Source organism: Alligator mississippiensis, chromosome 15, assembly GCF_030867095.1.
Source record: "Alligator mississippiensis isolate rAllMis1 chromosome 15, rAllMis1, whole genome shotgun sequence".
In the NCBI taxonomy this organism is placed as follows: Eukaryota; Metazoa; Chordata; order Crocodylia; family Alligatoridae; genus Alligator; species Alligator mississippiensis.
In genome coordinates, this window is record NC_081838.1 from 20,685,925 (window position 1) to 20,701,331 (window position 15,407).

The window sequence follows — 15,407 nt, forward strand, 5'->3', positions numbered from 1 at the left end:
TGCAACCGAGCCGGGAGGTCTCATGGCTTTATTTCTGTTTTTGTTTTAGGCAATCATCCAGCCTGGAGCCCTGCTGAAGCTGCTAGTCGCTTTTGAACTGGAGACTTTCGTGCTGTGTTTTAGAGGATGATGCCCCCCCCCTTTTCCAAATCTTAGATCTGCCCGTGCACAACGAAGAACATATCAGACCACAAGAAGAGCCATTTAATGGGTCCATCTGGCCCAGCTTGCTCCTGGCCCCAGCCAAGCTAGTGATCTATCCAACTAGGAAGCAGGCTCTGGCTGAAGGGACCTCCAAGGACTGCTTTCCCTTGTCCGTTCACGTCTCCAGGCAGAGTTTCACTGAGCAATGTCCACTGGCTTCCTGGACTCGTTCGAAGGCCAGTGGCTGGTGGCCAGCACACTGTGCTCGGTGCCCCCCCGTTGTGAACCTATGACCTCCATCCCATCCCTGTTTCCCCCAAAATCAATTGATGCATACTCAATAGCCCCCCTTGAGAACACTGGGGGCGAATTGTTGCTTCGAGGCCATCACGCCCATGTTAGCCCAATGCCTCAAATAGGCCGGAGTCACACGGCAGCAGCAGGTATTGAAAGGGGGAGCGAGTTAGGTCTGGCAGCCAGGGTTTGTTGCACCGTTCCTCTCCTCTGCAGCCTCCGTCCTTCGCTGGAAGTCCAAGAAGCTCTGACTCCGCACCCCTCCCTCCTGCGCTCAAGAGCGACCGATGCCCCTTTCCTCCACGGACGTGTCCAGTCCCTGTGGGCACAGGGCCGAACTTTCAGCGTCCCCTGCGTTGGGTGGCCATGAGCGCCCCGCTAGGATGCCACACTGACAAGAAAGACCTGCCCCGGTGCTGGTTTCAACGCGATGGCCCGCTCGTGCCATGCTGGACCCCTTGTCCTTGTCCGGCGAGACGCAGGCGGTAACAGCTTTCTCTTAGCCCCCTGCCCCACTCGCGCCTTTCTCCTCTGCGCTGCCCTGCCCCTCTCCTTTCCTCTCCTCTCCACCCCGGGGCGGCTCCGGGGGGTCCCGGCCAGCTGGGGCCAGGAGCCCAGCCCAGCCCCGGCCGGCGCAGGATCGGGGCCGGGCCCTGATTCACGGCGCTGCCGGGGCCGCGCCCCTCTCGCAAGCACCTGCTGCGACCTGCCGAGCAGGTTGGGGCTCCACCCCCGCGGCCGCGCCGCGCCGAGCCGAGCCGAGCCGGGCACAGCGCAGAGCCCAGCCCGCAGCCCGACGGCCCCGCGCCGCTCGCCCCCATGGCCCGCCCGGCGCTGCTGCTGCTCCTCGCCGCCGCCGGTAAGTGCCCCCGACGGAGCTCCCGGCCCGGGGCTGGCACCCGGCGAGCCCGGGACGCGGACCCAGCGCGGCTGCTGCCTCCGGGGCTGTCGGGGCTCCCCGGGCAGCGGGGACTCCTAGCAGCCCGGGGGGGCGTGAGGTCCGAGGCACCGGGGCTGGCACCCTGCTCGATGGGGACGCTGGGTGCCCCCTGGCTGCAGCCCCCGGGACACGGACCCAGCCCGGCGGTGCCCAGCGCCGGGGCTGCCCTGGCTCCCGAGGCAGCGGGGACTGCTAGCAGCTCGGGGGGGGCGTGAGGTCCCAGGTGTCGGTGCAGCACCCTGCTCTATAGGGAACCCCCCCATTGTTGCCCTGGGGGCTGGGCACCCCCTGGCTGGCAGTGCCCGGTACCCCCGACTTGCGCCCTGCCTACTGACTTGACTGTCCGGCTCCTGGTCCCGCGGTGGCTCCCGAGGCAGCGGGGACTGCTAGCAGCCCTGGTGGGGTCCGAGGTGTTGGTGCAGCACCCTGCTCGATAGTGACCACCCCATTGTTGCCCTGGGGGCTGCGTGACCCCCTGGCTGCAACCCTCCAGGAGTGGGACCCAGCCTGGCAGTGCCCGGCACCCTCTCCCTGTGCCCTGGCTGCTGACTTGACTGTCCGGCTTTTGGTCCCATGGTGGCTCTCGAGGCAGCGGGGACTCCTAGCAGCCCTGGGAAGGGGTGAGGTCCCAGGTGTCGGTGCAGCACCCTGCTCTATAGGGACCCCCCCCATTGTTGCCCTGGGGGCTGAGTGCCCCCTGGCTGCAGCTCCGTGGGAGTGGGACCCAGTCCGGTCCAGCCATGGCAGTGCCCAGTGCCCCCTCCCCGCACCCTGTCTGCCCGGCTGCTGACTCGGGCGTTGCGGTTCTGTTGTGACTCCCAAGGCAGCGGTGATTCATAACAGCCCCGGGAGGCGTGAGGTCCTGGGTGTTGGTGCAGCGCCCTGCCATTCAGAGCTGCTGTGAGCACGGCCGGTTAAAAGGGGATTCTGCGGGAGATCTTGGGTTCAAATGCTGCTGCTGCCCCTGCGGGCAGGGTCCCTCCTACTCCCTGGGGGCAGCTGGGACCCGGCTGGATCCTGCTGTGCTGTTTAAAGACTGAGCTTTCAGGCTCAGGTGTGGGTGTGGGACCCTCCAGCGGGGGTCTTGCGGTACAGTAGTTGTGGCACTGTGCACAGGACAGGATTGAGGCCACACGTCTGTCTGCGGCTGCTGGGGAAAGGCTTCCGAGAATGGGTGGCCCCGCCTACATGCTGGGGCCAGGGTTGGCACTGGGATTGTCGGGGGGGCATGGTGGGGCTGAGCCAGCTGGAAGGAGGGATGCCCAGAGGCTGCCCTGGCTGTGTCACCCCTGCCTGGAGCCTGAGCGGCTACAGGGGGCTCAGGCTGTGGGAGCCCCCTTGCAATGGGGTGCTCCCTCCCACATGGCACCTTAGCAGGGCGTATTCCCAGGGCCCAAGCCCTCATTAAACAGGGTGGTAGCTGGGTGAGTCTCCAGCCTGGGTGCTGTTCTCAGCAGGGCTGAGCGCAACGTACCTCAGTGGACCCAGGGCTCCCAGTACTGGAAACCAGCCACTGCCTGGAGTCTCCCTGGAGCCCTGGCCCCCTGCCCAACGTGCCCCTCAGCTGATTGACATGGTTAATTGATGCCAGTCTCATTAATGACTCTGTCTGTGGCTTGACTCCAGCCAGTGTTTGTTGCCAGCTTGGTTGGGGCTCCCAGAGGAGTGGCAGAGCCGTGACTCCCCTGTGCAGGGGTCTGCCTGCCTCTAGCCCAGCCCGTCCTTGGCCCTGTGGCAGTGCCATAGGCTTGCAGCTGAAGACGGGCCTCATCCTCTGGGCTGTATCTGGAGCCCAGGCTGCTTTGGATGCTGCTGGGTTCAGAGGACAGCTTTGCACCTGTAGTGAGACTTGTCCCTGCTTGCTGTCCTCGGGCTGACTGACGTGGAAGGACTGTGGGGCATTGCTTGCCCTTTTCTGCCCAGCTCACCCCCTCCAGTGGAGATGCTCCTGGAGGGCTTGTCTCTTCCTGGTTTGGCCCCTGGCTGCACGGGAGGGTTGGTGTGTTGGCAGTGTGCCCCCGGCTCTGCGGTTTCAGACCCAGTGAGGTGCCTGATCTGTGTGGGATGCAGGTTACAGATCCCAGGGTGGGTCACGGCTGCTGCTGGTGTATGATGGCTCCTGTCCCTCCCCTGCCTTGGGCCATGCCTGGCTCCAAATAGTGTCTCGGGGATCCTCCCTGCGTGTTTGTCCCTTACACTGTCTGGGACTCGGGGTGGGGAGACTCCGGAGCTCTTTGTCTTCCCCTCCCTCCCTCCCTCCCTCCCTCCCTCCCTCTCGCCTTCTCTTATTGTATGTGTCCAGGCACATCCTTGAACTAACCACACGCAATACCTGTACAGGGAAGCCAGGCGTCTCCTCCCAGCACTGCACTCGCTGCCCAGGGCTCCCAGCCAGAGGGCTGCAGGCAGCTGGGTGTCCGACTGGGGGCATCAGCTTGGGACCTGTCATGGAGGGGAGCTGGGGCGGGTAACAGGGGCCTCTGCATGTGGTATGTAAAAGTGTTGCATGTCTGCCTTGCTGCCATCGTGCTCTATGCCTGCGGGCAGCGAGAGCATCCCCAGAGCCAGAAGGCTGCTGGCACTGGGGGCAGGGGCTGAATTGCCCCCACTCATCACTCCCTTGGTTTAATAGCAGAGCAAGCTGGGGTCTCCCCAGTCTGTTTGGGGCACAGGGTGCCACTCAGTCATGATAGCCAGAACCCTCTTGGCTGTCAACCCAGGGCAGGAAATGCCCTGGAGTTGACCTTTCAGCTCCTCTGGCAGACTGATACCTGCCCACAGGGCATTTTGTTTCCTGGCTCCCCCACCTCCCCACAAGTAGCTACTCCATGAATGATGAGGACCTGCGGTTGGCAGAGCTGCCCTTTTCTTTCAGCCTTCACTGCGGGAGATCTTGGGTTCGAATGCTGCTGGTGCCCCCTGTGGGCAGGGTCCCTCCTACTCCCTGGGGGCAGCTGGGACCCGGCTGGATCCTGCTCTGCTGTTTAAAGACTGAGCTTTCAGGCTTCGAACACCCTCTGTCCGGCCTAGGGAGACGCTGTCACAGCCTATGCTGGGCACAAGTACAGTTGCTGGTCGAGTCTGTGGATTTTCCCACTGGGGAGGGATGTGGGCAGGTGACGCTGTGGGGCCCAAAGGAGTGAGCAGAGAGGAGGGGTGAGGGGCTGTCTGTGTTCAGGCCCTGGCCATTGCTGTCCTAGGCCTGTCTGTGCAGGCTGGAGGTTTCCAAGGACTGTGGGCATCACAGGAGCTGTTGTCTGGGGAGGGCACAGTCCGGCAGGAGGGTGTCTGTGTCCTCCGTCACTTCTGCACGTGCTCCTTCTCAAGCACGGTGGTTCTTTTTCTTTGCCAGTGTTGCTTCCCCATGGGTACCTGGTGCACCCTGCACTATCATGGTGGGATGGACATGCCATGGGGGTTTTGGTGTGGGGGGTGCTGATTCTGGGGGCTGGTGTTTGTCAGAGCATCTGTGCAAAACTCACCAGTGGTGCAGCATGGCCTTGGTGAGACCTGGATCTTGTTCATGCCTGTGGCTGGGATGGGCTGGGAGAGATGTGGGCTGCGCTGGATTTTGGGTGTTCTGGCTGGGTCTCCAAAGCCAAGGGGAAGGGTTTGCAATTACTCTGCCCCCTCTTCTTGCTGGAGGGGCTTGCATGGGCTTGGAGCAGTGCTGGGTTTGGGTCTGTAGCCTGGGCTGGCCCAGGGCCCTGATCAGGTGAGTCGTTCCTTGCAGCCCCTGGTGCAACCCACCACCTGAACTTGCCTTTATCCCCCAGTGGGGAAACTGAGTCGCAGAAAGGGACAGTGACTGGCACCAGGCTGGGGCGGTAATGGGTGCCAGGACTGGCAGCAGTTAGGCCTGGCGGTGCTGCACCCAGTCATTGGTGCTGTCTGTAGTGCTGGGTGCAGTGTGGGGGCCAAAGTCTGAGCAGCCAGCGCCTCCAGAGCTTGGGGCACCTAAATACCTGTCCTGCCCATCCATGCCGTCTGCTGAACCGTGCCAACACGTGCCCCTGTGCAGGCCCCAGGGAATTGGATCTGCTGCTGGTGTCACTGGGACCCTGCCCTGCTTCCATCCTGAGCCTGGCCACGGCTCCTCTGTGCTCTCAGGTCCTCTTCCCTGACAGCAGGATGCCCGATGGGGGCTGTGGCCTCCGCACAGGGCCTGATCCTTCATTGCAGCTGTGGGGACCCTTCCCAGAGTGTCCACCAGAGCTCAGCACCACCCGTCCTCCAGCCACATCTGTGCCGTCCCTGTCTCCTCCTGCCCTTCCTTCTCCCCTGCTATGGGGCCCCTGCAGCTATCACAGGGCCGGTCCAGGTTCCCCTCAGCCTAGCACCAGCTGGAACTGAGGCCCTGGGCCCCCATATGCCTGGGCGCTGCTTGCAGCAGGGAGATGCACAGGCTGTGTTGCAGGGGCACTTGGGGAGGGAGGTGGGGGGAGGCCTTAGCTGCTGGTTGCATGCACCAGCTTGAGGGGGGCTTTGCCTCCAGAACAGCAGGTCTGTCCTGCCTCAGTGGCCCCAGATCTGACCTCTTGCTTCTCCCCCCCTCCTCTCCCTCACAGCTGTAAAGACAGCACCCCACTGTATCCATGTGCAGAGTAACATACCCACTGGTACTGAAGTGCATGGATACCCTGATGGCATCTGCACCCACAGTGAGAGGTGTGGCCCTTGAAGCAGCTATACAGGGGAGGGAGGCATGGCAGGAGAGGGGAGTATCTTTGGGGGGAGGTTGGGGGGGGGTCTGTACAGCTGCCAGGCCACATGTGGCCACGCGGGGGTCTCTTGTTTGCCCTCGGAGGGACACCAGCCCTGAGTGCTGCTCTGGCCACTGAGTTTCCCCCTGGGTGGTCTCGTCTGCACTGCTCGGAGCCCGTGCTGCCGGGCTCGGTGCTGGGGGGAGCTGAGGCCTGTCCGCTGCCCCGATAGAAGCAGCCGTGAGCAGCACAGGACTTACCCCAGATGCCCTTGCCCACCAGACAGTGGGGCCAAGTGTGTGGGGAGGAGCTCTTGCCAGCTGGTCCCTTCAGCTGGGCAGAAGTACGTCCTGATCCCCAGGGTATTGGAGCATGTTCCCTGGGCTGAGCCCCACCCTGCCCCCAGGTCCTGGCGCCAGGTGCTGTGCAGACCACGGGGCCTGAGCACAGCTGGGCAGGTCCTTTACGCACATGCACACTCCCATCCTGAAGCCCCCCGCCCCCACGCACCTCTCCAGCTCTCTGGCCCCACGGGTGCTGGCACTGGCGGGGCAGGAGTCGCTTGGGACAGGCTGGAGCTGGGCCTGTGTGCGTGGAGGGATATTTCCCAGCGCTCGCTCTATTGCATCCCCAGACACTCAGGTGCAAAATGTCCTCACTCTTGCCTCCTCGGGAGCCTTCTGCTTCCACACTGGAACATCCCCTTTCCCACTGCAACAGGATCAGGCCCCTTTGAGTCTCCCTGTCCGTTGCAGGGGGCCCAAGCGCAGGCTCTGGCTGGCCCCGGCATGGGGTGATCCCAGCTGGGCTCTTGCCGCCCCCCTGGGTGCATTGTGCTGCGTGGGGCAGGAGGGGCTGAGCTGTGAGCAGGTGCTGTCCCGTCCCTCCTCCCCGCAGGCCTGGAGGGGATGGAGCCCAGGAGCGGGGCCTTGGCTCCTGGCCAGGGGCACACGCTGCAATGAGCACCAGTGGTGTGAAGCACAGAGGAAGCTGGGAGTTGCTGCTGGCAACGGGGCCCTTGAACAATGTGCGGCAACATCAGTAGGGCTGGGAGCTAAATGCCCCTAAGACCTGGCTCGATGCTAATCCCCAGGTAGCTCTCCAGGTCCCCTGCCCCATGGGGGTGCCCAGCACCGGGGCTGTGGGGGGCACCTGGGACCAGCCGGGAGGGCTCCTCCCATTGCCACCTGCTTGCGGGCAGAGGGTCTGATGCAGCCGGAGGTGGGTGGAGTTGCAGCCAGTGCCCCTGCCCTCTCTCCGCAGCGCCTCCTGCTGGAGAGGCTGGGGCTGGGGCAGGAGGAAATGCCCCCCAGCCAGCGCTCCTGCCCCATGCCCGCAGTGCCCGCTGCTGGGCCTGGAGGAGCCACGATTGCTCCCTTCCCTCCTGCTCCATCCGTGTGTCCTCTGCTGCCGTGGGAGCTGGGCTGGGGTGGGCGGGAGGGGGCTGCGAGCTCCCCCCTCGCTTTCCCACCCACTGTGCTGGCGCCTGTTTCATGCCCTCCCCTGACTCAGCGCGAGGGGGATTTGGGAGGCTTAGGGTTCCCAGCAAATGTAAATGTTGCCTCAGAGAGTTGGCAGCGATGGCGCCCGCGCCCTCCCCCCTCCCCATTGTTCCTTGGCCCCCCACCTCCTCCACTAGCTGTGGTGCTTGCACCCCCAACCCTCCTGTGTCTCTGGGCCCTGCCCGCTGGGGCCCCTGTGGTTCTTTCCACCTGGATGATGGGGTGGGGACAACATCCTCGCGGTGCTGGGGGTCTGGCTGGCAGGTGGGGGGGACAGGAGCAGCCCCTGCATAGCTGTGGGGGGTGTTCTGGGACCAGCCATCCGCATGCTCCAAGGCCAGCATCCCAGCTGGGGTCAGGAAGGCCTGGCCTGGAGGCAGTGCTGCTTCCCTGGAGGTGTTTGCCCAGCCCCAGGCCCCGAGGGCACCCTCCTCTGCTCCTCCAGCTCTCAGTTTCAGGAGACAGGAGTCCTCCCCACCGCCAGCCCCTCCCACGTGGCCCTGGTGTCTCCAGCAAACTGTCTGGAAGCAGCTAAACCGTTAAACCTGCAGCTTAGTGCTGAGAGCGGGGATTAGGGTGCCAGAGAGGCAGGGAAGGGCAGGGGGTTTCCACGTGGCTCTGCTCCCCCTGCCTGCTCCCTAGGCGGGCTGGGTGCCGGACCATCCGGGCACATGGCCTGAGAGACCCTGCTTGAGGGGCCAGGAGGAGGGGACCTGCCGCATCCCATACCGCAGCTCCCTGTGCCCACCCTGAAAGTTGGCAGAATGGGGCTGTATCTCAACCCGCAGGCAAGGGGGACTGGGGCTGAGCTAGTGCCAGCAGCGTGGTATTTCTCCTTGCCCATGGTGATGGGTACATGTGTATACACCCCCCCACCCCGATGTCCACATGCCTGCACCTCTGCACGTACCTGATTGCATGTGGCAGGGGTAGGCCTAGGGCATGGAAAAGGGCATGCAAAGATGCACATGCACGTGAGCATGCATTCTCATGCCTGTGAGCTCATGCACTCACTTGAGGGCCCTTTGCACACTCCTTGCACCCCAGCCTGCCTTATCCGCCCATGCCCACCCCTTGCCTTCTACCAGTCACACCTGCACTTTGAGACGCACGCTTTTGTACTCTGGTAAAGCCATGGCACGCTTATATGCATGTCCTTGTGTGCACGTGTGGTGGGACAGACACATATGGGGCAAAGGTGTGCACGTGTGCAGCTTAGCCAGATATGTGTGGGCTTACCTGACGCATGCTTCCTAGACCTGCCCCAGTGCTCGGCCGCATATGGGCCCATGTAGTCATGCATGTGCAGAGGTGTGGACATGCATGCAGCACGCCCTGTACTCACGGGCTCTGCAGCTCTCCTGGCTTGCAGATGCCTGTGTGAGGTGGCAAGGATGCCCAGCCTGGACCTCCCAGCTCTTGTAGGGTGCCCCTGCCCAGCCCCGGGGGTCAGTGAATAGGTGGGGTCAGGAAGCATCCCAACTGGCCTCTGCCCCAAAGGGTGAGCAGCCCCGATCCCAGCAGGCGCCCTGCTTACAGCTCTCTGCCCTGCCCGCCAGCACCCGCCCAAGGGCCCGCGGGGACAGAGCCGGTTTGACCGGTGCCAGCAGCCATGATTGGGCAATTTGTTATGAACCTGTCGGGGAGCAAAGCCGGTGGAGGCGCTGAGGCAGAAGGGATGTGTGTGTGTGTGTGTGTGTGTGTGTGTGTGTGTGTGTATGAGAGAGAGAGAGAGCAAGTGTACAGGGGGCTGTGGCACCGTGTGTGCATGTGTGTGTATTAATGCAAGGCAGTGGTGTGTGTGTTTGCACGCATGTGGGAGGGGATGATGTGTATGTATGTGTGTATAAGGGGATGGTGTGTGTGTATGTGGGGTGTGGCGTATGTGTCAGGATGTGTTGTCTTTGTGTATAAGGTGTGCTTGGGTGTTGGAGGGGTATGTGTGTGCATATATGTGTAAGTGGGTAATGTGTTGAGGGAATGGTGTGTGAATGTAAGTGTGTGTCCATTTTTGTGTAAGGGTGTGTGTGCACAAGTATGTAAAGGCTGGTGTGTGTGTGTGTATAAGGTGCGTGTGCAAGTATGCACATGAGTGTCGGGGTGGTGCGTATGTGTACACATATGCACCACCCCCTGACACACATGCACATACACCCACACACACTTATACACAAACGTAAGTGGGTGGGTGTTTTGTGTGTGTGTAAACGTGTGTAAGAGGTGATGCATGTGAGGGAAGAGTGTGTGAATGTAAGAATGTGTGTGCATGTATCTAAGGGGTGGTGTCTCTCTGTGTAAGGGGGTACGTGCGTGTAAGAGGATGGTGCCTGTGTAGATAAGGCACATGTGGGTGTGTGCACATGAGTGAAAGGGGGTGGTGTGTGTGAGGGAATAGTGTGTGAATGTAAGAGTGTGTGTATATATATGTGCAAGGGGGTATGTTTGCGCCACTGTGTGTGTAACGCGTGGCGCACACGTGCATGTGTGTGGTGGTGCTTGGGGGTGTGCAGGCAGGGGCACAGGGCTGTAACCTGCAGGCAGCTCAAGGGAGCCCCCAGCCCTGGTGCCACCAGGTGCTGATGCCCAGGTGTCACATAGCCGCTCCCTGCAGCAGCCAGGGCCTTCCCTGCACCTCATCAGGGGCTGGCCCCTTCCTGCTCTGTTCCCTGTCCAAGGGTCTCACCCCTATCTCCAGTAACCCAGAGCCACCCCACGCACCCTGCACCAGTGGCAGGCTGCCTGCCAGCCCCCACCTTGGAGCTCTGCAAGGCCACTCTGGAGCCCTGTGCCAGCTTGGGACTGCTCTGGGTTATGCCAGGCCCTCCATTCCTCCGTGCCCAGGGCCAAGGAAGCAGAGAGCACTCCTGGAGCTGGGTACTGCGGCCACCCGGAATCTGTGCCACGGCCTGGGGTCAGGGCTGGGCGGCTCCAGGGCTCCTCTCCATCCGGTGCACGGCCCTCTAAAAACACAGCAGAGAGACATGAAGGGTCTCAAGTGTGGGGAGGCAACAGGGCTGAGCAGCGAGCTCCTGTGCAGTGCCAAGGCTCAGCTGGCAATTGGTGTGGCCTGCTCTTACCCCGGCACCATATATCTCCTGAGTGTGGCATTACCCTGAGCTCAGAGGGCTATGGGAGACCCCCAGGTTTTTTTAAAGATGCAGAAATCCAAGTTCAGTCCACTCCACAAAGGGAGGGGATCCATTCTTGGAGGAAAGGGGCATCGGTCGCTATTGAGCACAGGAGCAAGGGGCATGGCCTCCGCATCAGAACTGCCCAGACCTTAAATGCTGGAGGCTGCTAGTGAGAGAGGAACGGGGAAAACCTTTGTCGGACCCAGTTACTCTCCCTTTCAGCATCCACTTTCTGCCCCATGTGAGCCAGGAGCCTGGGCAAGATGGACTCAGTCAATGCCAGTTCTTATAGATTCGTAGATGCTGGGCTTGGAAGGGACCTCAACAGATCGCCAAGTCCGCCCCCCTGCCTAGGCAGGAAAGAGCGCTGGGGTCAGACGAAGGTGTCAGTTTGTGACCATTGCTCCTTGTTACCCCAAGAGCATCTCCAATCCCTCCCTGCGTCCCCACAATGAGTTTGTAGGCGGCCACAAGATCACCTCTCATTCTTCTCTTGTGGAGACTGAAGAGGTCCAGGTCCCTCAGTCTCTCCTCATTATGTTCTTAACTGGATCAGGGTCTGGCCTCCATCTCATGGGTGCCTCTTGAATGGCTGTGGCTTGTGTCTGGGTTGGAGGCAGCATCTTCTCCACCCCCTGCCCTGTCCCCTGGATTTCACAGCCACATTTTCCTACCCATACCTGCTCCACTGCTGCACCACGGGCTCCAGTGCCCAGCAGCGGGCGCCGGCAGGCCTACAGACCTGACCAAGCACTGAGGCCTCCCATGGCACTGAGTGAGGATGCCTGCCCCCAGCTGCCTCCCCGCGTCTGCAGAGCATCCAAAACAGTCACTTTCCACCTGTTCTCAAAGTGGTGATGATGCCACTGGGACACGGGTCGCTGTGGGAGCAAGGCCTGGTCCACAAATGCTGCGTGTGTGACACGAGCATCTTGGGATGGAACAAAAGCAGCTTTTCTGCTGGCAATGCCTTGCAGGGTTTTCCCACCGAATAAGAAGGTGTTTGCTGTTTCCCCCTTTTGCTTGGTGCTTGTGAGCTCTGGGGGGCCAGGGGCAGACTCTGTGCTCGCTGTTTGTACAGTGCCAAGCACTGTGGTAGCTGAGCCACGTCTCAGGCTCCTGTTGTGATTCAGAAGAGCGAGGGGTGGTGTTTTGGGGTCAGCTACTGAATGTTGCAATCTGTGGGGAGCCCAAGATCTGTGTGGGAATCCCCAGCTGTTCTCCAGGGGCAGCGAGGTGTCCCGGAAAGGCTGACAGGGGAGAGGGGGTGCTGCTAGAGGCCAGGGTGCAGCTGGGCAGGCATCCCCAGGCCGGAGGACCCAGCATGGAGTCTGCAGGCAGCGCCGGGTCGGGGAAGACCCCGCCACTGTGCTTCAAGGCATTGGTGCAGCTGCAGAGCGAGTAGGGTATAGCTCCCTGCACAGGAGAGCATTTTGCATCTAAGTGAAAGCATTCGTTAACAAATTAGCCCCGTTGCTGAGGATGGAGACAGGTCGGGACTCCAAGGGAGCTGAGCCCCGGGGATCTGCCTCCACCCCGCCACATGGTGGTTCTCTTTCCTGTATGGGTGGGAGGGTCGAGAGGGGCACGAAAGCGTCCAGAGCCATGCAACAGAGCAGCACCTTGAGTGTCGGGCCTCGTGGCTCCCGAGCACTGCAGAGGACTGCAAAGCCGGCCGTGGGTGCCTGCCTTGGCTCCTCCCCTGCTTGCTTCCCAGGCTGGTGGCCAAGCCCAGGGCGACTGCCATCTGGCTGAGGTCCCTCTGGCAACTGCCAGAGCTGCTGGCTGTGCCCTTGGCACCCAGCTATGCTCTCGGGCCACGTGGACGGCAGCAAGGAGTGTCCACTCAGTGCAGCGGCTATTGGCCCCTGAGCCCCCTGCTCCCAGCACCTGAAGCCGGGGTTGCCATGGCATGGCACAGACCGCAGCTTCTCCTCCCCTTGGACAGGCTGGGACAAGAGGCAGGGGCTGGCTCTTGCACCCCGAGCCATCCCTCCAGCCCATGCTCTTGCTTTGCCCCTGACTCCAGGTTCTCGTGGCCAGAGGAGACCAGGAAAGAGCCACACGCCTGAGGCTTGTGGGTGCTGCTGTGCCTGGGACCCCTACTTTGGCCTGGTGCTGCCAGCCAGGGTGGAGAGGGTTAAAGGAAAGTGACCCAGCAGAGATCCGGTTCTGCTGGTTTGGCGTCTCTTTTCACATGCACTCAAGCACCCAGCTCTGTCAGAGCCGCCTGCCCGCGGGGACGGGCTGGGAGCAACGCTGCCTTCCACGCCTGCCTCTTCCACGCCTGCCTTGTGCTCCATCCCCAGCTGGAGGCAGGCGCTGGGCTGAAGGCATCTGGCAAGCACAGCATTCAGGATTGCTCCCAGCTCCTGCAGGGCCCCTGTGCTTGGCAGGGGTGGCTCTGGTGGGTGCTGCGGTGTGGGACAGCACCTGGTGCCCCATGGTGAGGGCTGGCCGGGCACTGAGGGAGGCACTGTGCTGTGCTGGTTGCTTCCCTGCTTGCAGGGCACCATCCCACAAGGGCTCTTTGGGACGGGCTCTTTCTCCCTGTCCCTGTGCCCATCCCACATGCCCTTTGCTGTGGACATCCAGCAAGCGGAGGAGCCTGGGTGGCAGTGCTGCCCAGGTGGCTGAGCCCAGGCCTGTGATAGAGCAGGTGCCCCCGTGAGCCCTGGCCAGAAACCTCCCTGCACGGCTCCGTGCACGCAGCCCAAAGGGGCCTCGTCCCTGGCAGGAAGCTCCTGCCTGGTGCTGACGCAGCTGGAAGCAGCACCGTCTTCAGCCCATGCCAACAGGGTGGGGCACTGACTCAGCCTGGCCCTGCCACCCAGGCACATCCATCCACACAGCTGGCCAGCTCTCTGCAAACCCACTACCCCCGGGTCTTGCCGAGGGTCCAAGCGGGATGGGTGCCCAGCTCCCATGAAGAACCAGGGAGAGCTGGGTGCTCCCACGTGGCATCTTTCTGCACCCTTTGCAGAGCGGGCTTGGAGCTCAGAGAGGAGCCAGGCCTGGCTTGGTTGGGATTGGGTTCAGTTGTCAGCTCTGGTTGCTAGAAGAGGGGGAAAGTCGGATCTCCAGGGAGCTCGGGACTCTGGTGCACGGGGGAACTGTGCCACAGTGAGATGCCTGCTGGATTCAGCCTTTGCTTGTAAGCAACAACACAGGATGACTTGTGAGCGGCTGCTGACTTCTTCATGCCCACTGGTTGCCTCCTCTCTCTCTTCATCGTTTCTCTCTCTATGTAATGGGCCCAGCCTTCTCCGCTGAGTGCTTCAACTGTGGCCTGGAAGCCGTGGGGCACAGCTCCTGCCCTGTGTCTGCGTGTGGCCCCTTGCATTAGCAGAGAACCTGCCCCTACAGTCCTCGCTACTGGGATGGATGACGCGTGAATTCACACTCTTCCTTGGGCTCTGCAGGCGAGTGCATGGCTTCTGAAATCCCTTTTGACCTTCCTGGTCCTCCTCCAGCTCGGGTGCTGTTTGCAGCTCCAGTCCCGTGCATCCAGTGAGACTGGAAAAGGTGCAGAGAAGTGGAGCAAGGCTGATCGAGGCAGCGCCTCTGTAGCAGGAGAGACTCCGTGACCTGGGACTTGGCAGCTTGGAGCAAAGTCGACAGAGGAGAGGTCTGTAAAATGATGGAGAGCGCAAAGAGGGATTTACTTTTACCATCTCTTACAATCCCAAAACCAGAGGACAGATGGCAAAGTTATAAGGGAGCAGGTTGAAAACAAACAAAAAGCTTTTTCTTCCCCCGCTTCCCAAACTGTGTGTAATTAGCTCGTGGAACTCATGACCACAGGACGTTGGAGAGGCAGATAATTTAATTGGGTTCAAGAGGAGATTGGCCACGCATGGAGGATATTCATGGGACTGGATTAACCCTTTGTACCAAGCACATCTAAGAAAGCAGGTTTTATGGTTCCTGTGAGCTGCCGACGGTCAGGCTGGGCCCGTTGCCGATTCCAGTTCAGAAACCTTGGGGTGCAAGGAAAAGCCTGAATCCATTGTTTGGGCTCAGACACAGTAACCCCTACCAGACTCAGCTTCTTTCCAGTGATTTTTTTTCCAGTCCCTAACAAGTCTGAAACTATAATTCTATTTAAAAAAAAATTGAAGGATATTTCTAGGGAGAAAGACTGGAACGGATAGAACGAAACAATTTCCCAAATTTCACATAGACTAGCCCCCCTGCCCCGCCCCCCAAAAAAACCCACAAAAAAAACCAAAACCAAAAGTCAGCTGGGTGTTCCCCTCACATAACCAGTTTAAGGGAGTGAAGGGAAATTCCTGAGGCATTTCACCCTCTTCATTTCTTGCTGAAATAAGTTTCAGCTCCAAATGCACCCAGCTCCCTCAGCTGCCCCTCGGCCAGGATACGCCGGTTCCTTAGAGGCTCCCCTATGGATCGTAGATCCAGAGCAGTGGGACTGGAAGGGAGCTCTGGAGGTCACACCTAGTCCAACCCCTGCCTGGGGCAGGGTCAGCCCTGTCCAAACCATCCCAGACAAACCCATCATCTAAATCCTTGCTAAAGCCACTGTCAGCCCTGACATCACGCTGAGGAGCCGTGCGGCTGTGCCCTCCCTGGGTAGGTGTTTTTGTGCCAGCTGTGAGGGTCAGCAGGAGCTGGAGAAAGGCAGGGGTTTGCCTGTGTTCAGCAGCCACAATTTAAATTCCCCTTTTAATGA

General features: G+C 61.1%; 1 protein-coding gene across 1 annotated transcript in view; it reads left to right on the forward strand.

The window, feature by feature from the left end:
- The first annotated feature begins 1,177 nt into the window (after window positions 1-1,177).
- The window catches only part of NECTIN4 (nectin cell adhesion molecule 4), a 36,900-nt gene continuing 22,670 nt past the window's right edge, over window positions 1,178-15,407 (forward strand). The window contains exon 1 of the mRNA XM_019497621.2: window positions 1,178-1,297. Coding sequence (XP_019353166.2) covers window positions 1,258-1,297 — 40 coding nt within the window. The 5' untranslated portion in view covers window positions 1,178-1,257. The remainder of the gene's footprint in view (window positions 1,298-15,407) is intronic.